Source organism: Megascapheus bottae, chromosome 3, assembly GCF_031878675.1.
Source record: "Megascapheus bottae isolate mThoBot1 chromosome 3, mThoBot2.hap1, whole genome shotgun sequence".
Classification (NCBI taxonomy): Eukaryota; Metazoa; Chordata; class Mammalia; order Rodentia; family Geomyidae; genus Megascapheus; species Megascapheus bottae.
In genome coordinates, this window is record NC_143511.1 from 39,728,674 (window position 1) to 39,754,757 (window position 26,084).

Consider the following 26,084-nt stretch of genomic DNA (forward strand, 5'->3'; position numbering starts at 1 on the left):
TCTCTTTTAGTGTTTGAAGCAGAATGACAAATTAAGCTTCATGCAGCAGAAGAAGTCTGGGTAAGCAGTTGTTTGTGATTACTCCAACATAATTAGGTGTTTGAAAGTAATATGGATTTTCTTTCTTCCATTTTCTTCACTGATACCCAGCTACCATCTATTCACATTTGTATAGAAATTCATAGGAAAAAAATGTCCCCAAAGCATTGCTCTCAAATATTGTGTAGAGGCCTTAATCCTATTATCACAGATGAGTACAACACTTAAATATCTCCTTCATGGCTGTGAAGGCACAGTAGAGTCAATTCACACCCAGGGAGCTTTAATCACAGATCATCATCATCATGATAAATGATAAGGACGCAGTGTGGGTGATTGTGTCTATGGCTAAAGCTACTGCGGGAGTTGTTAATGGGAGAATTGCCAGCATGCAGTTCATAATAACTATTCCAAAAGAGCTCTCCTGATCGAATGGCTAAATTAGGATCATTAGAGTAACTTCACATATACTATTTCTTGAGTAATTCCTTATTAAAAAGAGTATCATCATGTCTCCTCCCCCCTCAGGGGATGCAACTGAGATTGTATGAGTGTGGAAAGTCTTACAGTTTATGGTTTAAAGCTACACTGATAGAGAGACAATTACCAGCCTACATCCAGTGCATCTATCCATCCCATTTTTATGTTTCTGTGAGTCTTTGCATCACTCACAATCACAAATAAAGCATTAGAGGAGTGGCATGAAGAAAATATCATACAGCCAAATAACAAGAATCATCATAATGGTAGTATGAAAGCTGAAGTAGAGAAAGATTTCTGGTTAGTGAAAATTGATACTTCACTACGAGTTTTCTGTGCTGCCCCAGGTGGAATTCATCATTTGCTTGTTTTCTCTTCTAAAACTCAATTTGCATCCGCAAGCCCCAAACTAGAAGCTGAAGAAATGATTTTAAAGTCTACTGTATAATTTACAAAGACCCATTATGATATGAAGGAAGTGCAGGGAAAAATAAGAAGCAGAACATTCACGCAAAGAAGATAACCCACAATCCAATGTGCATTTCTCAGCATTGAAAAATGTTGAAGCATTTTCCTCAGTGCTTGAAGCAGAAGGAAGAAAAAAATCTTAATCAATATGTATAAAAGAGAAAAGAAACAAAAGCAACCTTTGTTTATTGACTAGTGGGCAAATATGATGAAATATGAAAATTGAAAGGTGTAAGAATGGAATTGGAGCCATACATTTTGAATCTCAAACACAGTGATTAGTAATAGCATTTAGAAAAGTGAAAAGTTTAGGAGTTTATGAAGATTTTCAGAGGACTTTAATCCTGTGTGCTCATAGTTTCTTAATGGCATATATATATATATATATATATATATATATTTGCTACTCTTTGATCCAACTTGGTCTATTAGAGGTTTCTCATGGGTGTGTGCAATTAGATAGAAATGTTTCCCTAGGAAGTAGAAGTTCCTCTTGTGCACATTCCCCTTTCAATGTTGATATAGCAGAGATCAAAAAAGATAAGAGGGAGGATAGTATTTTAAGTTTATCATCAAATAAATCAGTAAAAATCATTTATAATAGAATATGAGGAGCTCAAGTGTTCCACAACATTCTATGGTTTGGAAAAATTTGCAAGGTTTTAGTTGAAATCTTACACTAAAATGAACCTTGACTTACAAGAATTATGGCAGTTATCAATAATCAATTAATTGCTTTTACTATTGGTCACTGTGGAATTCCAGATATATACAGTTTCTCAACTATTTGCTTAACACACACACACACACACACACACACACACACACTCTCTCTCTCTCTCACAATTTTTTTTGTCTTCATCAAGAATTCATATGGCATCGTTAAGAATCCTGGTATTTTATAACTTTTAGTTTACCATTCCTTAAGATATAGGTAAATTTCTGGGATTGCCTTATACCCTAGTATTAGTATTAGTATTCTCTCAGAATGAGTGGTAAAACCATGAATCAATGTTCAATAATAGTTTTCAGGCTATGGAAAACAGACAGCTGAGAAATTTTCTTTCGGGGAGGACCCATATCATGAATCAATTAGTTGGCACTTTTTTTATACATGGGGTAGCTGATCAATTTTGAATGTTACATAAACCTAAAATCCCAAAAGAATAAATTAATCTCCTTAACAAATATAAAATGAAATACATGGATTGTACAAAAAATGAACTATTTATATATTACATGTATCATTTTTGTGACAGGGTTCTGCATCATATTTAAATGTAAAAGTACTGCTGTTACTTTTCAAGAATATGGTCACAAAGCAGGTAAAGGCAACATCTGAAAGTACTGTTCAGCATAAACCCAGCTGCATACCTCATATTCTTGGGAAAACTTCAAGTTGTCATTTGCTTTCAATCTTTCAATGTGATCTGCAAGTTCCAATATAGGGATTGGAGGATGGCTAGCCATACCTATTAAAAAAGAAGGAAAGAAGAAATACATTTGAAAACACTTGAAAATTATGTTAATGTTCCAAAATACAGAAAATGCTGTAGTTAGAAATGGCCTGAAAACATGTGAGTAGTAAAGATGTTTTAGGTGAAAAAGCAGGCAGATAGTTTGGTTACTCAAAGCAGGACATGCTCTGGAAGAATGGATTTGGTAGCTAAATAGAAACGTCACCAAGCATAATCCCCAAACTAGCACTCCTAACATAAAAGAAAGTGTTACTGTGCTATGAATCAATGAGGTTAGCTAGCAGAGAAAACTGACAGTCAGTCTTGATGTCAACTTCTGCTTTGAGTAATGACTGTTATGTCATTTCAAACTCCTTTTCCTGCACTGTGTGAAATGGAAATTGTGTGGAATTAAATGGTGTAAAGTGAACTAAGAAAATTGACACAGACAGAGGCCTAAAAGAGGAAGAGCAGTAGCTGGATAGGAAACATAAAGTGACTTATGCATAATCAAGGAAAACTAACTTGAAGAATGAAGGTTACCAGGGTAACCGGAATCATCTGAACCTGCAAAGGAAATGATGGTGTAAATAAAATAAGATAAAATAAATCAAAACTGTTTCTTAAAAAAATATGAAATGGATAGGCTGGTATAATTTTGGCAAAGATTAACAAAAAAGAAAAACGCTTCAAGTTTTTTGCAGGATTCACCGTATATTGTGACTACATTAAGATGACTTGAATATTTTACAAACCTGTAAGTGACTGACATTCACATGCAAGCATAGACACAAAGAAGGACATGCACCACAGCACACCAAGGATAACCACAGGCCACACTCCACACACCAAACTGAACTTCAAAAATGTTTCCACTTGTAGCAGATTGTAGAGGATGGGTTTGGAGCCTTCTATTAGACATTTGTAAATGGCCACACTAACATGCTGACGATATTTTGCCCCAAGTCCCATTACTAAAGCCCCAGTAAGCCTACAATCTACTTCAGGTGTAAACATCTTTGTCCACTAATGAAAAATGAGTTCAGAAAAATGAGCACATGGTGGAAGGAACAGGAGAGAAATTTTTTTAAAAAAGGGAAGAAAGCACAAACAGGGGCTGAGACAGCTTAGTTCAGTCTGCCAGCTGAAGATGTATCAATTTCAGAGATTTTTGTTAATTCAGATGACTCAAGTCTTTCTGATGTTCATATGATTTGCATTTTGTTTCCTTCTGATTAATTTTGCAAGAGTGTCATAAAGACTATCTGCTGACTCAGATCTTGGAGACACAGATTGCAGTTGGCTAGAGCAACCTGAACGAGCATGCCCCAAGGGAAGCCTCTGAAGCAGAAAACTCCTGAAGGAGGAACTCAAATTGGAAGCCACATTGACATTCTACTGTCACAGGGTTTGGCTTGGGGAATGATAAGGTTTAAGTCAATATGATCTGTGATTACTTTATGAGCATCTTAGAAGCAGTGCCATTACTAAAAGCCACCCAGTAAGCTCCCTTATCTCAAGTGCCAAATTACCAATGGTTCTGGTAAATTAAATAAAAAGCCACTCCACTTTTCATGACTACCATTTAGCATAGTGCTGTGAATTGTGGTGAGTTAAGCATTTATGGCTTTGCAAGTCTGCTTCCAGTCAGCTAAAATCTTGTGGAGAGCCAATAAAAAAAAATGAGTTGGTTAGAAATAGCGATTCTTTGTTGGTGATATAATTATGCATTTGGACTGAAAAATTTAGAGGCCTTTCTGAAACTTTTGTGTATAGATAGTAGAATTGAACTAATTTCTATTCTGTGGAGGAAGTGGGTGTGTGTGACAGTGATCTGATAATTAAAGTGATCTTCTCCAGATGAGGCACTCCCCAGTGAAAAGGATGGAAGAACAAGACACAAGAGACTGGAGTCTTATCTGAAAATGGAAATGGACGGATGTGGACAACATTACAGTGCTTTAACAGAAAAAAACAACAGAGACAAAGATGTTTAGACCTTTTCGAGCGAATCGTGGGAGAGAGTTATTATCATATATGGACTGAGTGGTGGTTTGGCTAGAGAGGGAGGACACAGAGCCATTCAGGGAGGCGTAGGGGACTGAATTACTGCTCAAAGCTGCAAAAAGTAAAGCCAGTTGGAGATGGGAAAAGTATTAGTATAACAGCAGTAGAAAACCATAATAAATAACGAAATGCGATCAAGATATTTACTTTGGGCATGCACTGGCACATGGTTTGGACGTATTATTTTGGAAGCGAATAAAAGAGAAATCCAGGCAAAGCTGGGCTGACATGTTCTACATGCAAATAGATATATATATATGTCACATGTAAAGTTATAGTATTATACAATCATCATTGAAGACTTGTCAGTACTGAGTTCAAAAACACCAGTACTGAATAAGAAAAAAAAAAGAGAAAAATCTTTCAGTATGTAGCACATGGTGCTAAATTTGTAGGACAAGTAAAAATGGCATAACAGATGTTTCACAGAAAAGTGGTAAACTCGTGGAATCATATGAGACAAAGAAGGAATCCAGGCCCAGAGAACTATGCTTGAGCTATGCTTCTGGTTCAGCCATCTATTAATAGAAACAAGTCTCTTCCTGTCAAGCACCTCAATTTCTTTGTCTCAAAGATAAAAATGGAAGACTAGATAAACTTTGGAATGATGTCCCTTAGCACTTCTCTCTACATAGCATTTCTGAACAGGGGAGAGTCTGAGTTAGAAAACTATCATGTTTTGAATTGTCTCCTTTCTTCCATTTTCTGTAGCTAAGCAAACCTATATACAGTGGATTCTAATGTAATGCCACTTATTTGAAAAACACTGAATGTCAAGATAACAATTATGCTAAATAAAAAACTTGGGATAAAACTACTCTAAACAGAAAGACTTTACACCATCAAGGATTAATTTTAAAATAATTAACCCAGAAACTTCTCTGATTCCAAATGTTGAAAACATTGTACATAGTGTAAATGTACTTTGAATGACACTCTTGCAGACTACACACCAGACCAGTTAATCCTGAGACTCTAGATTTTGACACCAGACATGGATATTTGTAAATATTTCCTAACAATCGCCTTTATTCTGATAGGAATTTGTGATAAGGGCTTTAAGAGGTATGAAACTTATTTATTACTTATATAGATTCCAAAAAATCATGTCAGGATTTATGAGATGAAAATGCTTCCTCCTGGTGACAACTGCATGTCACCTGTGACTCTCCATTAGCAAGCATTAGTCCTTTTCCCCTAGTATTAGTGGCAAAGTACTGGAGACATCGCTAACAATTGATGAGTCAGGTGCCCATGTCATGAACTCATCAATTCAAAGCTATCAACATATAACACACAAGCACTTTTAAGACACACATTGAAATGGAGCCCTGGGCCTATTGAAGCTAGAGTATCCACAATATACAGTGTTATGATGAGAGATGACAGGTGGAGGCAAGGGAATTTGCCTTCTGTTGGAGAAAAGCATGACTGTTATAGGGTGTAGAGTTGTAACGATAATGTCATGTAAAATAAAACTTGAAAGTCATGGGATTTTAAGCTGATAAGTATGGTGAGATAATTTCAACCCTTTACACTTGATACAGGAGGATTGTAAAGTCCAGAAAAATGAACAACTTGTTTGGCCCAGGTAGTAAATAACAAAAATATTAGTATGCGATCTGGTTATCTCTCTACAGTACTGTCCCTAGTACCGTCTAAAGCACTGTCTGATGGCAAAAGGGATGGGGTGAGGCTGTTATGATATGTTGTACTCTAATCACTTTCACAAGACTCATCCTTTTTTCCTAGCATCAGAAAGACTTCCATGGGTGTCTTTTCTTTATTTACCCTCTGTAGTGACTGAATAAAAAGTGGTATTTCCCTATGAGATGAAAAATAAGGGCTGGGAATGTGGCCCACATGGCAGACTACCTGCCAAGCAAATCTTCCAGTACATAAAAAGAAAACAATATCTAAAAAAATAAAACCAAGCCAGGCATGGTGGCTTATGCCTGTAATCCTAGCTACTCAGGAGTCTGAGATCGTAGGATCAAGGTTCTAAGCCAGCCAGGTTACAAAAGGACCTGAGATTCTCATCTACAATTAACCTCTAGAAAACGGGAAGTGTGGCTTGGCTCCAGAGTAGGGTGGTAGATTTGAGCAGAATAGCTCAGGGACAGCATCCAGGCTCAGGAGTAGGACAGAAGCCTTGAATTTAAGAGCTCTGGGACAGCACCAGGTCAAGTTCAAATCCTATAACCCCCCCAAAAAATAAAAAATAAAACTAACAAAACAGGAACAAATGGCTTGAAATCCTAGGTCATCATGAGGCTGAGACATCAAAAACTATGATTTGAAGCCAGCCTGGGCAACACAGTAAGCAAAATTCCAAAATAATAAGCAAAACATTGGGCTGGTGGTATGCCTCCCAGTGATAGAATACCATCTTATTAATCAAGTGGAGCAAGCAGGGAGACCTGAGTTCAAACCTCTGTACCCTCTAAAGCAAATAAACAAAAATAACAATAAGCATAGAGGTAGTTAGGAACCAATGTTCAGTAAATATCACCACCTTTCTGGTTGGTGGAGGTGTGGGAGACTTCTGATATGTTAAGCTTCTCAGTTCCAGCATTTGTTCTAAGAGGATGTGCAGGGCCAGCTGAGTCCGAAATCTCAGGTTTCATTGATAAGTACAACTCCAGATTATTCTGTGATTATGTCTCAGCTTCCTGTGCTGATTAATATGTTCTTGAAACTGTGTGGGCAGCAAAGATAAGATCTTTGCAGTCTTCATTTTAGCCATTTGGACTGTGTGATTTCTGTTTAGAAGAATAAATCTTCCTTTTCAATGTATGTGAGTTAGAAATTAAGGAATCAGGACAATTAAGGGACAGAGTAAATGCTTCTATGCACAAGGCAACATTGAATGTTGAACTTTTGTGTTCAGTACTTCTCCTCAAAGGGCTCATGGATTTTCACCTCCCTCTATTTTCATCCCCCATTAATTCTGCTGATTAGAAAAATAAAGATCAGAAGATTTAAAGGGCTTTATCAAGGTTATTCTTAATAAAGTATGGCAACATGTGGGATATGGTCCTAGATTTTGGTCAGTTCTTCCATAAGGTACACTTCTGACTATGCTATGCTGTCTCACAAATCATTTAATATTCCTGGAAAGAGTTTTGACATCTACATAAAGCTGGGCATGTAAGAATGGATTTGCTATGCAGCAGGACAGAGATCATAAACCATCGTCAGCTTTACAAAATATGTTAATGCAATAACCTTATGTAGAGTGGTGTGTGTGTGTATGTGTGTGTGTGTGTGTGTGTGTGTGTGTGTGTGTGTTTGCATGGTAGCAGATAAAGGACCCTCATGCACTCATCTGTATTTCTAGTTTGTACTTGTTTAAACATTTAAGTAGACATGAAAACATGAACTAAATGTGTACGTCCAAAAATGTTAAAAACTGAAATACAAATTGGCAAAAGATTAAAATAAACAGCCTAGTACACTATTTTTGGCTTTAAAGTGTTCTGTTCTATTTTTACAAACTCTTTGAGAGTTCTTCAAATGACTTTATGATCTACAGCCAAATGTTTTTCAGGCCTAAGGTGAGCATTCCCATTCCAAGCACTGAAATTTTAAACTGGCCCAATATCTGAAGTATTTTGAGTTCTGATGAGATGTTGGTAGAAAATTCCATACCTGACCTTATCCATATCTGACAGGCGGCAGTTAAAATGTAGGCACATTAACTTATTGTATAAAATTCATTTCAGTATAGATGTGGAAGGTTTATATGACACATAACAAATGTTCTATTTAGACTTAGCGCCAATCCCCAAGATACCATAGATCCTAGATGCAATGTTTCCCATACTCCAGATTCTCAAATCCAAAACAACTTTGTTCATAAGCATCTTGGATTAAGCATGCTCTACTAATATGTGATTATTTCGTGTATCTTAGGCACTTGGTTTAACTTTTTAGTGGTTTTAACAAACACAGCTTTTGAGATCACAAGGAATTTATGGGACATCTTGTAGATGGGTTTTTCTTTCACAATACATTTTAATAATGTATCCATAAGATTCTCTTTATGATACTCCTTTCCAGTAACTGTGAAATGTTGGGAAAAGTATGTGGCCACAGGACAAAAAGAAACTAATTCATTTATCAAATCAATGATTATAGCTTTTAAAAATGGACTTTACTTAATCATAGAGAGGAAGTAATTGAAGAGGTAACACCATTTGTACACAATTTATAATAGTTTGTACAAAACAGAGATACTCTCCTCTGTTTATAATTGTTTCACAAGCTAATCATAAATTCTAATTTATAAAGAGAACATTGACCTACAGATTGGCTCTTGGTAAAACAATAAGGACCATTTGACTTAATCTGTGCTCGGCATCCTCCTTAAGTGAAATATTCCCTGGGAGTGCTTTCTCAGGTTAAGTACCACACTGAAGGATTAAAATTTATTATCTAGGGTATTTCTGTATGCAGAATTTAAGTAAACTATGTTTCATTGTTTCCCAAATTTTATCTTTTTGATTCAATGAGGCAGGTTTTTATAGTATAAAATACAAAGAACAGGTCAAGTATTCTTCACCTACATGTGTGTCTGAATTTCCTACAGAGTAAAATAAAATATGAAGAAGAAAATATAGAGAAATGGATCTTGTTAGCACTGACCTAATTAACAGCATCAGTGGATCAGAAGAGGTGCCACCAGAGCTTTCAAAGCCCAATTGACTGCTGTGCAGACACTTCTGCTGCTGATACTACAATTTCTGATACGTTAACTTTTTATGAGTTTGTTTTTGTTTTTCACAGCCCATCAATCACCTACCATCCATGTACGCTTTTGGGCAAAACACATTAAGGTCATCTAGAGAATGAAAACGAGGACTTTATGTGGAGACATCTGATCATCAATTTTTAATCCCCTTTGAAAAAGGTGCAAGCAAAAACATTCACTTTGTTTTGCTGGGAGGTTTTATTTGGGGGGGGGCAAGAGATATTGTCAGATTTTACATGCTGGCACAGGGAGCACTGAGGCTATCAAATCACTGGATGTTACCTGTTTGACTCTCTTATACACCTTTTTTTTAAACTGGAAAGAAAGCAGGTTTCTCTCAAACATTGAACTTTTAAATTTGCCTTGTTGAGAAGTAGAAAATGAATAAAGATTTGTTATTCCTCTGTCTTTGTTACATGTCATAGTGATTTTCTTTTGTTTGTTTGTTTTTGTGCTGGTACTGGGGCTTGAACATAGGTCCTCATGCTTTCATTCCAGGTTGCCAAGTTAACACTGACCCACACTTTCACTTCCAGCTCAGAATCTTTAAAATTTGTGTACCTAGGCTGGCTTTGAAGCAACATTCTCAGATCTCAGCCTCCTGAGTAATGAGATTAGAGGCATAGGTACTAGTGCCAAGTTACCATGATCTGACAATATTTAGTTTAGCTGTATTATTCTAAGCTAAGAGGTTAATCTATTAGTAAAGGATTGTAACAGCATTTTTAAAAGTCTATAATTAGTAGTGTCTACTTAAGTGGTAAATGTCCTTCCTCTAAGACTTGCTACCCATTTCTGGATGCCTGACATACAGAAATAGGAGCAATGGCATGAAAAGACCAGGATTTGCTACTACCTGTTATGGTGTAATCTAAATCAGCAAGACTTGGGAAATACCTTCACCTTCTACTACTAGGGAATGATACAATATATTTAGAAATATACACAGCACAGCATCAATGCCATCATCTGTTAAAAAGAACATAAGACTTAATATACTAATTTGTCCAAAGGTATTTTTTTTTTGCCAGTTCTAGGGCTTAAACTCAGGGCCTGGGCACTATCCTTGGGCTTTCTCAAATCTAGTGCTCCACCGCTTGAATCACAGCACTACTTCCAGTTTTTTCTAAGTATTTGGTACTGAGGAATTGAATCCTGGTCTTTGTGCATGCTAGGCAAGCACTCTACCACCAGACCTTGCTGCTGTATTTTTAAACATAAAAATTGACCTTTGGGGCTGGGGACATGGTCTGGTGGTAGGGTGCTTGCCTAGCATGCACGAAGACCAGGGTTCGATTCCTCGGTACCACATACATAGAAAAAAAAAAGCCAGAAGTGGTTCTGAGGCTCAAGTGGTAGAGCTCTAGCCTTGAGAAAGTTCAAGGACAGTGGTCAGGACCTGAGCTCAAGCCCAGGACTAGCAAAAAAAAAAAAAAAAACTACAGTAGCAAAATGTGTGTATACATCTACCTATTAATCTACCTACTATACATTTTATCCTTTAAAGTACCATGTGCAAAATGGAAAAATCTGGAAGAATATGCATGAAGGATATCCTGGAGGATATAATTAGAATAAAAGCCTTTTTTTTCTTTTAAACATGTTAAGAAAAAAGTACAGAACAAATATTTTCACATTTTTTTCTGTCTTTCCAAATTTACCATTGTGAAAAGTTCAAATAATAAAAAATTAAAATTCCCATCTAACTATATTTCATAAATGACTAATATAAGATTGTTTAACATATTTCAACATCATCCTCCAAAACATGAGTTGTTTTATTAAAGACAAGACATATGCGATAGGGTGCTCAAATAAGCTGGAATTAAAAGAGAGAGAGAGACAGAGAGAGAAAGAGAGAGGGAGCACAAAACCTTTTCTAATCCAGACTAATAGACACATTTCACTTTTAATTAACATAAGATCTGTCAACCCTCTCTAATATCTACCCTGTTTCTCCTGGCCACAAAACTATGAGACTTACTCATCAGTTGCCTATATACCTTAGTTCTGATTGACTGTGTATAGCAAAAATAAATACAATGATTGATCTATTAAGGTTAATTATTACTCATTTAAAAGACTAGGGAGCTTTGTTTTCCTCAAATACAAAATTGGTTGCTCATTGCTATCTAAATCTTGTTAAGATTTCTTCTCCTGACTTATTTCAGAACAGGAGGCTTGATAGGTGTACTCAGAAGGTGTCTCAACATGAGGCATCGGGGGCTGTGATTACCATGGAAACACGACTCAATGTTCCACCAACATACACAGCCTTTTAAAAGTATCAGCTTGTTAAAAACCCAACAGGAAGCTTCTGGTTACCAGAACTGTGTTCTTCCTCCTTTTATATTCATGAGGGAAAAATTTATAAAGTCTAAACTCATGCAAATTTAAATTAAAATAAAAAGCCACATATCCACACACATAATTAGGATGATTATATAGCCACATCAAAACAATTAAACATTTCTTTTCAATTGAATAGAATTATGAGTTATGATACATCTTTATGAAAAAGATACACTATGCTCTCCACAGAAATCCACTGTAATTTTTTCAGGTTAAACCAATACACTAAAGTTAAGTTCAATTAATTTAGAATGCATTACCTAGCATGTTAGACCATTTATTGAACATGAATATGTCAACCATTCTTCAACCACATTAGAATCTGAAAGACTTCCTACCAATGATCTTTACCTTGCTTATGACCAACAAATACTAAGACTGTGTCCATCATGTTTATAATTTTAGCTCCATGATTTTCATTTGTACTTTCCTGGGCCTTAACAAAGTTTTGTTGAAAGAAAACAAAGTAGATGAACAATATTGTATAGAATGTCCCTCACCAGGAATTGATTTCTTCTATTAGTTTTTTGCCAGTCCTGGGCCTTGAACTCAGGGCCTGAGCACTGTCCTTGGGCTTTCCCAAGACTTAGAGCTCTACCAATGGAGCCACAGCACCATTTCAAGCTTTTGTCTATATATGTCGTACTGAGGAATTGAACCTGGGTCTTTGTGCAAGTACTCTACCATTAGGCCAAACTCCCGGCCCTCTCCGTCTACTACATTCTAGATCATTCTTTCTCTTCCTTCTTTTAATTTCTCCCCTCCCTTGTTCCTTGTATCCTTTTCTCCCTCCTTCCCATTTTTGTTTCACCCTCTCTCCTATTTCCTTCTTCTCTCTTAACCAAATAAATATAAAAATATAGAACAAATCCATGCTTCTTCAATGACATGAATGGTTTATATATTCATCGTTTTATTCATGCATTCATTTTACAAGAGGAGAAACTGAAATCTATTCAGGTTGATATTTCAAAAAATATTAACTGTTATTAAGTATATAAAATGTTAGATATTCTTACAAAAGCTACACCTCAAACTTAAAACAATTACATTTCTTTTCCCTATACCACTTCAGATTTGTCCAAAGTATGCAATTTCTTTTCTGCTTTGTGCTTAAGTGATCCTCCACAGTATTAAAATAAAAGAACAAGATGAACAAAATGGTTCAAAAAGTGATATACTCCTCCATTAGGGCAATAACTATCAGACTGTTAGACTTTCCATGAAGAGTTTGTTAAGGCTATGGTGGCCTGTGCCTCTTACCTGGTGTTTGAAAGTTAAGGCGCCTCAGTTCTACTGGGTCTGTTGGATGGTGGGAAGGGACCTCTTTACTGTTCGGTATGCTGCTTTTTCTAGACTCAGATTCTGCCCTTTTCCTATAGGGAAAAAATTAAAATTCAAGAATTGAAACAGATCTTTTGGAAAAATGGAGAGAATTGTACCACCTACAACCTTCAAAGTCTCTTTTTTAAAACTTTAACTGACTAATCTGTGACCTTGTTCAAGGTTGCTATTCTTTTGCTGGTCCACAGTGATTTTTTTTTTTGGTTTAAAAATGTTGTTTCAGTAGATGCTCTAAAAGTCTTCCTTTAGCTCCTAGATTAAAATATTCACTGTCTCAAGACTTCACAATTTAAAGAGGTTCTCATAATATATATTCATATCCTTGTTTGGCAATTTTCCATTTTCTACTAGTTGATTTATGAGGAAAAAGGTAGTGCACCTCTAGTAATCAGTGCTAGCTAATGTTGTTTTTTTCATCAAGAAACCACAGGCCTCAAGTTTACACACTTAGTCTGTTCCATTTTCCTCCTTTTAACCTCAAAGAACTGGTAGTTACACAGTGGAGATACATTCAATACATTCATGAGACAGGGAAATAAAACAAATGCATTTTTTGCCAGTCCTGAGGCTTAAACTTAGGACCTGGGCATTGTTCTTGAGCTTTCTCAAGGATAGCACTATACCACTTGAGCCACAGTACCACTTCTAGCCTTTTCTGTGCATGTTGTACCTGGGAATCAAACCCAGGGCTTCGTGCCACACATCTAGCCCAACAAATGCATTTCTAATCTTAATATCCAGAAGCAGAATTTGGACCATGTAAGATCAATGTTCTTGTTCTTTTCGAATTGGAAGGGAAAAATTGTGCTGACTGTTTACAGTTATGTTAAACTAGTATGATTAATGAAATAGAATTCCAGTAAGATCAGAAAAAAAGAAATTTCATCCCAAAGGCAGCCCAACAAGAAATATGATTCCTCACATAACTTATCTTTGTTTTTAAAGCTAATTTTTATCATATATACTTGCTTAAGCTTTATAATGTAACTTTAACTGATTTCTAAGTCAAGATATGTTAGATGTATTCAGAAGATTTCTTTACACATTTCCTTTCCAATCTAGGTAACTGTCTTCTTAAATGATGAGTTACATAAAAATATACACTTAACAATTGAACTCCTCCTTTCGATTTTTCCTCCCATATACTGATTCCAGCTAACTCTCTGATGGAGTCACAATCTTTTCACCTCACTGCTGCTCAAAACAAATGTACTTTTCATTTCCATAAGAACACTGCCAATTATTAAACTTCTCACTTTCTCTTTTGCATGTGATGGCGGTACAGCTCATCAGAGCTGCTGTGGCAATGGACTCTCATTCATGGCAAAAGTGGTCATTCCACGATTAGCCAGATTGTTCCTATTGTCTAGCCTTTCAGTCTATCTCTGATTATCCATATGAAATCCAACTAACCAAGGGAAAGAGCGAAGGTTGATATAAGGAGGATATGCATTTGGTTTGTTCTAGTTCAATGTCTTTGAAAAAAGCATCCTCAAAGAAACTCATTTTCATGGATGCATCCTATTAGACATTGTGCTTTCTGATAACCTTGATTAACCTGACTTAGGATTTCCATTTTTTAAAAAAAGCAAACCTAAAGGCATCAGGTATATGTACTGATCATCTCTATGGCACAAATCCATGTCAATCTACGCTTTTGAAATATGCCAAAATTACCGGAGATTCCAGTTATATGGATTGGAAAATGACAAAGAAAGAAAAGATGGAGGATATATGAAAAAGTGATGGGCAGGAAGAGACAGAGAGAGGGGGCTCAGAAGACCAGATAGACAAATATGATATATAAATATGTAATATATTGCTGCAATCATATTATAGAATTTGCCTCACCAAAATGTAAGAGATGTATTTTACCCCTGAAGATGCAAAATTGAACTAGATAATGGAATGCCACTAAATTCAGTCAGCCAATCATATAAACCTATTATTGGTCTTCATTCTCTGAGTATATACCAGTATATGTAGGCACCGGCCTTTTTATATAGTCTGGTATGGGCACACTCTACTGATGAGCCAGATCCAATGAATACAATCTGGATTTTCTCTCACAAGATTATGGAAACAGGTAGTAAATATATCTTGGTAGGAAATTACTTCATTCTTGGGGATACTATTTTATAAAGCCTCCTTAACTTTTCTCCAGAGGCAAGGGCTGAGTGACACTGAGCTGGAGGGATAGAAAAGAACACTCTTTAAAAATTTTTGGCCAATTAATGTACTATGTTATCTCTCATCTCTTTTGCTGTCCCTTGGTTATCTCATATTGTTACAGTATTTTACCTTGTTATCTGATATATTCTATACATGGGTATTTTGTTATTTGAAATAGGATAGTGAAGAAAGGAAAACAAGATGAGGGGCAGGGTGGAGGGAGGGAAACAGGGACCAAGACATGAGAAAGGGTATCATTGTTTGTGAAGTAATGCGCCTTCTAGCTGGTGAACATAATGTAACCCTTCTATTAATTACAATAAAAATACATGAAAAAATTTTGGCCAAGGACTGGGAGTTTGGCCCAGGGGGCAGAGTCCTTGCCTAGCATTCAGTGGGTTTGATTCCTCGGTACCACAACACCGAAAAAAAGCCAGAAGTGGTGCTGTGGCTCAAGTGGTAGAGCTTTAGCCTTGAAAAATCCCGAGCACAGTGCCCAGGCCCTGAGTTCAAGATCTGACACTGGCAAAAACAGTATTTTGGACAAGTTGTGTTGTACCAGAGAAGTTGGAAATCATGTCTTATAGTCCATTAGAGTTTTAGAAAACCCAGGTTATAGATTAACGTTATTTACAATTTATGTGCATAATAAGTTGGAAGGGGGAAGGTTCTGGACATTTGATAACTATTTTCTCTCTTACTTCTTCTGATGTAATGGAATAACAAGTAAAACCTTGGATACCACAGGCATTATATATTTATTAGTTTGTTTTGATGATGACAACACAGATAATTCTGGCTAATCGTATGGGTAACAGGATATTTTGGGAAATTCATGTATCACTGTATGTTTTTTTCTAATATAGGCCAAGATTTCTAAGAAAGAGTTAGAATTTGATATGTTGGTCTTCATTGGGAATAAATGTGAAAAGCTTTCAGAAATTGAATTTATTCTTATAAAATATTGAAAGGCATACAATAAACAGGCTCATCATGAATGTGGATATTCACATTTTCTTAATGAGTATTCAACAATGTCTTCATATTCATTTTCATTTTAAAAAATAGAAGAATATTGACTATAAATTAATTTTGCCTTACTATTTATGCTAGAACTATAAAACCCTAGTCCCTAGTAAAAATTTATTTCTTAGAGTGAGAGTCAATCATGTATAAGAATTAATGTGCTACAGAAGAAATGGGAAATCATATGACCTGTCAGGTCTGTAAGAGAGTGCATATGATAAAAATGTGGTTGTTGGCACTGTAGGAACTGTTCAAGAAAAAAAAATTGTACTCCTTGTCAAAGGGGCGCTTTACTGTTATTTCATTTGGCTGTTAGGAAGAACACATAGAAAAAAAGATATTGTGTGGAAAGATCACATTCATGGTTTTGGAATAAGGGTATTGGTCATTTGTGATCAAGATTTTGAAGGAAGTCTGTAGTATGACTATTTGAAGAAATTATTTTAAATTGTGAAACATTGTGACACATCTAAGAATGTACTGCTCTCAAGCCTAGATGTACCAGAATTGGGTATGTGTCAATTACAACCATTCATAATCTCTTCACTTATAAATTAGAGGACTATGCACTCTTGGTCTAATTTTCCCATCTTAATAGCAGTAGAAGTGACTAATGGCAAAATGTAGCAGTAGCTGGGTGCCAGTGGCTTAGTTTATAATCTTAGCTACTTAGGAGGCTGAGATTTGAGGATCATGGTTAAAAAGTCAGCCTGTTAAGAAAGTCAGTGAAAATCTTATCTCCAATAAACTACACAAGAAAAAGCTGAAAATAGCACTGTGGCTCAAGTGGTAGAGAACTAGCCTTGAGCAATAAGAGAACCAGGATGGGGCCAGAGTTTGGAGTTTAAGCACCAAGAACAGTCCCTCCCCCTCCCCCCAAAAATGGACAGAGTTATAATGGAAGTTAGATCTCTGGGTTCAATTTTTTGTAACTGGGGTAGAGATTAAGAAAGCATTCTTGTATGTGATTTTTCTGCAGGATTCATGGCAATTAGCAGTATGTACAAAAGAAAATACCCTCACATGTTTAACAGCGCTGAATGTGTAGCTGAATGGACTATAGAAAGTAATTTATAGAGAAAGCAAGAACTAATCTCCTCAGACCTGAACCTGCATGAGCATCATCTGGAAGGGTTTGTTAAATGTAGGCTGGTGGCTCAATGTCTAGAGTTTATGGTTCAGTTGGACTCTAATGAGACTCAAAAATTGGTATTTCTGTAAAGTTTCCAGGGGACATGGATACCATATTACTTTTGTGGGTACAACTCACTGAGTTCGAGATATAAAGTAATCTTAAATAATTATACAATTAGCACAAAGTAAATTCTGCCTATTCTTCTTCTTATTAATCAGGAATGGGAGATAATGGAAAATTATCATGAATTAGATAAGAGTTTCCACAAAATCAGTATTTGTAGAAAATGAAATGTTAACAGAGTCTTAACAGGTCATCTGTGATCAATCTTCCAAAGTGACTTTTGGTTAAAAAACAAATAAACAAAACAAAAACAAAACAAAAACCAAAAAGGCTTATACGACACCTCACATTTCTGCTCTGCAGACACATTAACACATAGATACTCATTTAACTTTGACCACTAACAAAACTCAGAAGCTAGTTTTAGTCTCTTTCAAATTTGGTTTTCATTAAATCTAATATGCTCTTTCTTTTCTCATAGAGTATAGTATTGGATTTTTCAGAATCATTTGAATATCAAACATAATGTCTACAAATAGGCTTTGTCCATCTTCCATATGCCAGGTACCATTTTCACACATGGCCCCACCCTCATCTCTTCAATACCTCCAAGGCTATCAGTATCTTAGTGTTTTTCTTCCTGAGCATTGAATATTTTTTCCCCTCTATTCCTCACCTGTCAGGTTTACTGCTCCATTTTAATGCAGCAAAAAAGGAAAAAGAAAGGCTAAATGTTAGTTGGCCAATGGTAACAAGAGTAACCATGACAACCAAGATTTAAAAAATTGTGCTCACAAGCAGACAGATAACCAACACACATTGGGAAAGACACCATGTTAAAATATACTTCAAGGTCTCTAATCCTGGTAGATATGAGCCTACATAGCTGAATAAAGAAAGACTGTGTGTGTGTATGTGCATGTGTGTGTGCAAGTATGTGTGCGCGTGTGTGTGCGTGTGTGTTACTGCCACATTGTAAGTATCATCTACTACATCATTTTATCCCTTACAAAATGATGATGATCTGATTATTTATATGCTAGAGGTATGTAATGGTAGACATGATTTTTACCTAACATGCCATGAGAAAACTACTAATGTACTTAATGAAGCTACATTGGCAGTTCATAAAAGATGCTCATCTGTTTAAAATGAAAAGTCTTCTGTTAAGAGGTATGTTATTCACTTAATGACACAAAATATCTGCAGATTACATTGAACTGTACAAAAAGATTGCACAACAGGGTAAGACACCACAATGAAAATGAAGTGGCAGAAATGATTTCTTCAAACACCTCTTGATAAGTAAGACAATCAGAAATCATTTTTCCAATAAAGGATTAAATACACTTTCAGTGTGGGAAAATAAAATATGTATCATTATAAATCTACAGAGCATGACCCAATTATATAAACTGGGCTAATCCAGGGAGGCATTTTATTATCAGCCATAGAAAAGACAGGTATTTTCCTCATCATAGTACTTCTGCCTATAATACAGGCATCTCAGGTCTTCACAGGTATTTTGACTTGTGATAGATAATATGTAGATGGTTCTAATACCACAGTGTTTTTCTTCCAGACATTGTTGCCTTTTTCTGAAGACAAATGATCTTTTGAGAGAAATTGCTAAATAGTGAGCTCCTAATAACAAACATAAAACCACTAATAGCAAAAATGAAGCCACTAAATAATTAATGCCTATTTCACTTATGTGAAATAAATGGCATTATGAGATGATCCAGTTCACTTCTCAAAATAAAAAAAGAAAAAAACAAAAAGAAAACCCACATTTAAATTGCACAAACACATACATAAAGAGGAAATTATTCAAATGATTTCAAATGACTGGCTAATTCTTAATCTTATAATCATTTATCAGGTATACAAGGTTAAAACAAATTCTATAGTCCATATTTCCATCCTGTCCATTTTTTTAGTCAATACCTTCATTATACAAACCAGTGTTGGGAAAACTAAACTGGATTTAAGAGAACCATTTAGTAAATTACCAGTTTTATATGGCAATTATGTGATGCATTATTCACATGAAAAAAATACATAGTTGATATACAAAACAATTGCTCTTCTTGAGAAAAATCAGTTTGAGCATAGATGAGTGAATGTCTGATGTAAGTACCTAAATTTAAAGCCTCTTAGAATGGCTGAATTTAAATAATAGGTGATAATTATGAGTATAAATATATGACAGGTTTATCCAAATCAGATGAAGGTGATATTGAATGAAGGAATGAACAGTTAGAGGAAATTAAGTTTGATTTAATACTATGACATCATTATCAATTCACCTATTTTATATAGGTCTAGATCATGACCCCCACACTAAGGTACAATGGGGATAGAGGAAGGGATATTTTTAATTTATGATTTAGTGGTAGCAGAACAAAAAAATGAACAACTGCAGAGAGTAGTAGGTTCTATTGCAGAGATGGTGACAGGAGAAGGATGACTTAGAAAGCAGGAGACAGTCTGAAGTGGTTGGGTAGAAACAACAACAACAAAATGCAAACATCCCCCAAAAGTAATTTGATTGAGTATCTAACTTCTTAGCTTACTTCTAAACGATGAGTAAGGCTGATCCTGGCCCTCAGTGACAGGGATTAAGAGGACAGGCATTCCAGATGCATGGAGGGGCCAGCTAAGGGCCCAGAATGGGGAGAAAAGAGCATGGCACCATATTTCCTCACAGTATTTCAAAATACTCGAGTGCAGTGAGTTACACCTGGTAATAACTTGGGAAACACAAATAACTGGTGCAAAAAGTGGAGATTAAATAAAGGAAAATTTGGAGCTAGGGATTTATTAGAAAAGCTACTTGTCACTATATTAGTTTACCGCATGGTCTTTTCATATAAAGATCTCAGGATAGAGATAGACATTATCATCTTCATAATGTCCATTCAGACTAGACTACTATGATGGATCATGTAATTTTGCCCAAAGTGTGACTTAAGACTTGGATGAACATTTTATTTTTCAGTTGTTTCCTACAAAGAAAAATGTGTGGGTTGCCTGTGGCTCATACCTGGAGTCTTAGCTAATGAAGTGACTGATATGTGAGGATTACAATTTGAAGCCAGTCTGGGTAGGAAACATCAGGAGACTTATCTCCAATTAATCACTGAAAAAGCTGGGCATGGAGTCATGTAGCAAGTAGTAGAGAACTAGCATTGAGCAAGAAAGTTCTGGGACATTGTCCAGACTCTGAGCTTAATACCTAGGACCTGCATGTGTGAAAAAGTCTTGGGTTGTTCTGGAACTTGTAACTGAGGTGTCTTCCATGTGGAACATGTACACTGTCAATGAATGTCTTAGATTTTTCAATGGCTTTTAATAAATTTTAACTGAAGGGTAGACAGGAGATGTTAGCTTCATATATATAGGTACATAAACACCTCTGGCCTACACATAACAATAATAATAATAATAATATAGTTCTAGTTCTATTGCCTGTTTTTTTAATGTTCTCAAACTTAGAATACTGTTACTTAAAATGCTTAATTTGTCTAGTTCACCTTACTTTATTATAAACAAAGGGCTTTTTAGGAAAGACTTTCTACTTCATGTGGCTACAAAGCTAGAGTTTGAATGCAAATATCGTGACAACTAAACCCGTGGCTTCCTAAACTTTGCTATCATTCTAAATCAAAATTTTGCCTTTTCTTTGCTCACCTAAAACATAGATTAAAAGTTAAAAAATATAAAACCCACAATCCAGGGAAATTTGTAAAGCCAAAGATTTATCAAATGTATTTGAATGGACTGATAGTTTGGAAGGTGATACAGGGCCCTTTCAAAGCCTCAGTGATTATTTTTGCCATTAATTATCAAAGTATTTGAAGGAGCACAAGTTAGTAGAATACAAAACATTGTCAAACTAACAGAATGGCAGGTTAAAACGTGCTTTTTCCCCTTCAGGATTAAGTGTTATCTTTCTACATTAGTATAATTGATAAGAAAGTGTTAACGATGTCTCCTCAAGTAAAGGAGTAAACTACTTACTTAAGTGGGAAAAAAAAACATACATGTTTACAAACTTTGAATCGATGTAAGTGTCTTGTAAATAGGAGAATTGGACAGTTATCAAGATAATGAGAACCTGTAGTATTTTATGATCCTTCCCATCTCAAATCATTATTTGCATATAGGTATTTTAGTCGCTACAGTAATGATAATGATACTTTTAATTCAGAGTCCCATCATCAATGACCTGTGTGTAAACTGAAAGGCACCTCAAAGAGGGTATGAAGTATTTATTACATAATTAACTTTGTTCAGAGTCCAAGCTATAAAAGACACTATTTATTGGGTACAGAAGATTTCCTCTTGAACCGCTTCATGATAATCAAGAAGGACATTGTTGGGTCTACTTGAATTTCGAGTCAGGGATGTTCTTTACTGCTGAAACAAGCATTTCTATTTCAGAATTGCTTCATGGGCCTTCAGATGGTTTGCTAAATATACTTAGCATTGGAGGATGTGTGCATTTTCCCACAATTGCATTAGATGATGCTTATACACGCACACACAGAAATGCAACTCTTTTTTTAAAGGTTTCATAAAACCTTTACATATAAAGGCAATTTTGCAGAATTAAAAAAATATAATGAAATTACTTTTTCTCAAGCACATGCAGATGAAACAAGGAAAACTTAATATAAAATCTTAAAAAATTATTACGTCTATTTATTATCCAGTCACAATTACATAACTGATTCACAAATACCTTACTCAACTCTGTTAAGTGGTCTGACTTGTCAATACCAGTCATATCTTAAGAAAATTAAAGCTGAATAAAATGATGCATGCACATTTTTCAATTTTAGTAATAAAAAACAAAATGTCATGTGATATGGTGCAGAAATGGATCTTTAACAGGTACATGTTTTCTGATCTGACTGCCATTTGACCACAGGAATAAATATTCCACAGAAAAAAATTCAAATTGGTTTCCTTTCTTTTTTGAAAGCTACATTCTCTCCTGGTAATAACTGGATCAACAGACAGAAAAGGAAATCAGGTCTGCCTTAGATTCAGAGAAGATTCATGATTCTTCTGGGGCATGTGGCTAACTTTTATGTCCTGATATTATCTCTCACATAAGAGAAGGTTTGTGAGATATCTTAGGCCTTGTAAAGGTTATAGGTGACGTGGATTGGGAAATTCAAGATTCAAACTATCTACTAAGAGGAGAGTCTCACCTTTGTTAACTAGCTTCCTCAGCTAGTTTAGAGATGGATTATTGAATGATGTTAGTAATTAAAACCAAAAAATAATGATGAATATTTATTGTTTCTAACTCCAGAATAGGACAGACTATTTAAATAAGCTGTAGTTATGAGCTTCCATTTGCCACTTAGGTTTTCAACTATCTTTACATGATAGAATAAAATTGAATAAGGATTCAACAATGAAAAATTTCCAAAATTGTTCTGAAGGTATTCTTTTTTTGTATGTGCCAGCCATGGGCTTGATAGTGCTCAGATTCTGAGCACTATCATCTTTGGATTTTCTCAAGGCTAGAACTCTACCACTTGAGCCACAGTAACAAATTACAATTTTTTTTATGTGCATGTGCATGTGGTACCAACAAATCAAACTCCGGTCTTTGTGCATGATATGCAAGCACTCTACAAATACACCAAATTCCTAGCCCCTTGAAGAGATTCTTTTCAAGAGTCAAGTCAAGAGGTGATTAAAAAGGGCATATCCTGGGAACCTAAGAAAAAAGGGAATGGGGTTGGAAATAATTAATAAGATCCCCCAGTGGTGCAATATGGATATAAAAATTATGAATGCAAACCAGACAGTTGCATTAAACAAGAATGAAAGGCTCAGACAGACATTCTTATTTGCTTTTGAAGGACAATATAACCAGGAAGGAGAGCGAGAAAGAAGGGAATAGGAGGAGGAGATACTTTGCATAGCAGCATTCCAAAGATGATACTCTACAACAAAAAGTACGTGTGCAGATTAAAGTTCTAGAAAAATAGTTTGGACTGTCAGAAGCGGAAGAATTGCAAAGTCAGTCTACAGTGATGCATAAGAGATCACACTATATGCAAATATTATTATTTTAAATAATTATAAGGATATACTTTTAAATCAGAAAGGATTTAGAGGAATAAGTACAAATATCTTTAATCTGGAAAGTGATCTAGAGGGAAAATTCGGAAAAGAGTTGAAGAGCCTAAGATTCAGTTGATGAATTACTGTCATCCTAATTGAGACTACATACAACAATCAGACTGATATTCAAGAGCATAAAGACCTAAGTTATGTATGTTTTTGAGTTAAGGAATGGTATTTCTTGGTTTCTTCTTCTTAGACACAAATTAAGATTTAGAAGAAAAGGATGGCTTTCATTGTTTCCTTTATTCATTAATACTTATCTTTAGCTACATTTCCTTCCTTGAGAAATAGCTACAGGGAAATATTTCAGCCCTAATATTTGGAAATGTATGTATATATTAATGTATATAAGTATATGTATATAGAAACATATATGTACATATATTTACACGTGCACGCGCATGTGTGTGTGTGTGTGTGTGTGTGTGTGTGGTTTGATTTGAAGTGTCCCCAGGAAAGAATCATTTGTTGAAAGGTAGACTCATTTGTTGAAAAGTGCAAATTGTTTGTACTATTTTTTAAGGTTCTGAAAGCTTTAGGTCATTGTAAGGGGGTCCATTTAGGAAGGTTTCCCTGGGTTCCTCTTTCCACTTCTCTCCTTTTTGCTCCACTATATCTCCAGGCAACTATGGATGGACTGATCACATCAAACCATAATTTAATAAAATGTATCCTCCTAAGGTGTTTCCATCTATGCTTTGCCTAGTATTTTTGCCACTATTACACAAAAGTAACTAATATAGACTGAAATGTAGAAATGTAATAGGCATTGAATAATCAATGATCTAAAATAATAAAATTAAAGATGGCATGGAATGATGCGCTGGAGAATGTACAATTATCATGAGAAGGGTTCATCCTACACAATGCTGTGTAGGAAATGGAGGATGGGATCCGTGTCCTGCATGGAACCAGATTCTAAATAGCACAGTCTTTAGATTTTGTTCTAACAGAAATACGTTGTTTTCTTTCCCCAACAATCTTTGTAGCTGCATTACGGGTTTTCTACTAAAATCAAGTGCATAAAGACAAGAGGAAAATAATCAAAGTCTTCAACATGAAAGTAGGAGGAGAGGTGGTGAGCAGACCTACCTTTTGTAGAGGAGAATAGCAATGACAATGCAGATGATAAAGACCACTGCTAGGACAGGCCCTACAACCCAGATCAAGCCTTCCTCTTCATCTGTGATTGGCTGTGGGTCCAGATCCATTGATACAACAGGGTCAGAATAAGGGCTGGTTGCATACATCTTCTGAGGAAAAGAAGAGTCTAGATTAGTTTAAAAAGCGATCACTTATTTGACTGAATAAGTCATATTAAAAGAATGAAAAAGTCCAAGACAATGAATTTGATGACAAATGGGTGGAGGATATTAGTCGGGTAACAAAGGGAAAGAAGGTAGGAAAGGGAAGGAAAGAGCAAAGCACATAAAAAAGAGAAAAGAGTGAAGTATCTTACAATTGTTCATAATGGTATGAAATGATTCATTGGTACTTTTTCATTGAGAACGATATATATAGTAATGCAAAGCCAATAAATGTCAAAATATATTTCATATACATTGTGCCAATGTTTAGTTGCTCTCTGAAAATCAAGAGAAATATTACATTAATAGACTCTGTATTACAAGTTGACTATCCCTAGTCTAAAAATTTGAGATCCAAAGGCTCTGAAATCCAAAATACTTGAAAGCTAAACTGTTTGGAGCAATTTCAGAAGATGTCATATTTCAGACTTTTGGATTAGTGATGTTATAGAGATAATTGTGCAAATATTCCAAAATTAAAAAAAAACTCAGAAATCAGGACCAATTCTAGGCCCAAATATACTAGGTAGGCGATGATCTGCATTACACAGTTAAAAAGACCAAAGTTAATTAAATGTTAAGCTTTACTTATTGTCCTTTGCACTGTGCATTATTAGATCAGAAACAAAAGAAGACTAAGTCCATAATTCATAAAGGGAAGTCTATTCTAATTGTCAAATAATAGTTCTAAAAGTATACAGAACTGATGTTATTTTCAAAAAGAATTTTTCAAAGAGAAAAAAAACATAGATCCAAAACGAACTTAGAAGTTACTATTTAATTTTATTAGAGGTATGTTTGGAAATTGCTTTGCTGTTTCCAACAGATAACATATACTTTAGAGACTTACTTGAAATTGCTTTAAAGAGGTAGAGGGGAAAGGAAGAATGATAGAGGGCCTTAATACTAATGGTATACCCTAGATACAAATATCAAATGTCACAGTGACACTCCCCTTGTAAAACTAATGTATGTAATGAGAGTACTAAAATGAGAAGCGAACATATTGAAGATAAGATTCGACTATGAACCAGTGAGGATACATCTAAACACTATAGCAGACCATGAGGAGACTTCAGAAGCCAGTCTCTGAGGAAGTGCAGTCTATATGATTTTATCAGATTCCTCTTCTTTACTGAGTTTTCTAATTTACTTCAATGTGCTGAAAGTGCTTTTTGAAATATGAGACAAAAATATCTAAAGACATTCTCTCAAGTCCTTTTTTTAAAGGATAAGATGCTTTCCAATATCCCATTTTCTAGGGGTTC

General features: G+C 35.4%; 1 protein-coding gene across 26 annotated transcripts in view; it reads right to left on the minus strand.

Annotated features, from left to right (window-relative positions):
- Ptprd (protein tyrosine phosphatase receptor type D) overlaps positions 1 to 26,084 on the minus strand; it is a 634,177-nt gene that overhangs the window by 102,677 nt on the left and 505,416 nt on the right. For 17 of the 26 annotated variants that reach the window (XM_090329963.1, XM_090329980.1, XM_090329975.1 and 14 more), the window contains 4 exons: positions 24,602 to 24,762; positions 12,880 to 12,992; positions 2,970 to 3,011; positions 2,362 to 2,459 (listed from right to left, as the gene is read on the minus strand). In XM_090329963.1, coding sequence (XP_090186089.1) covers positions 2,362 to 2,459; positions 2,970 to 3,011; positions 12,880 to 12,992; positions 24,602 to 24,762 — 414 coding nt within the window. The remainder of the gene's footprint in view (positions 1 to 2,361; positions 2,460 to 2,969; positions 3,012 to 12,879; positions 12,993 to 24,601; positions 24,763 to 26,084) is intronic. The other 9 variants (XM_090329988.1, XM_090329984.1, XM_090329985.1 and 6 more) reach the window with 1 other exon arrangement.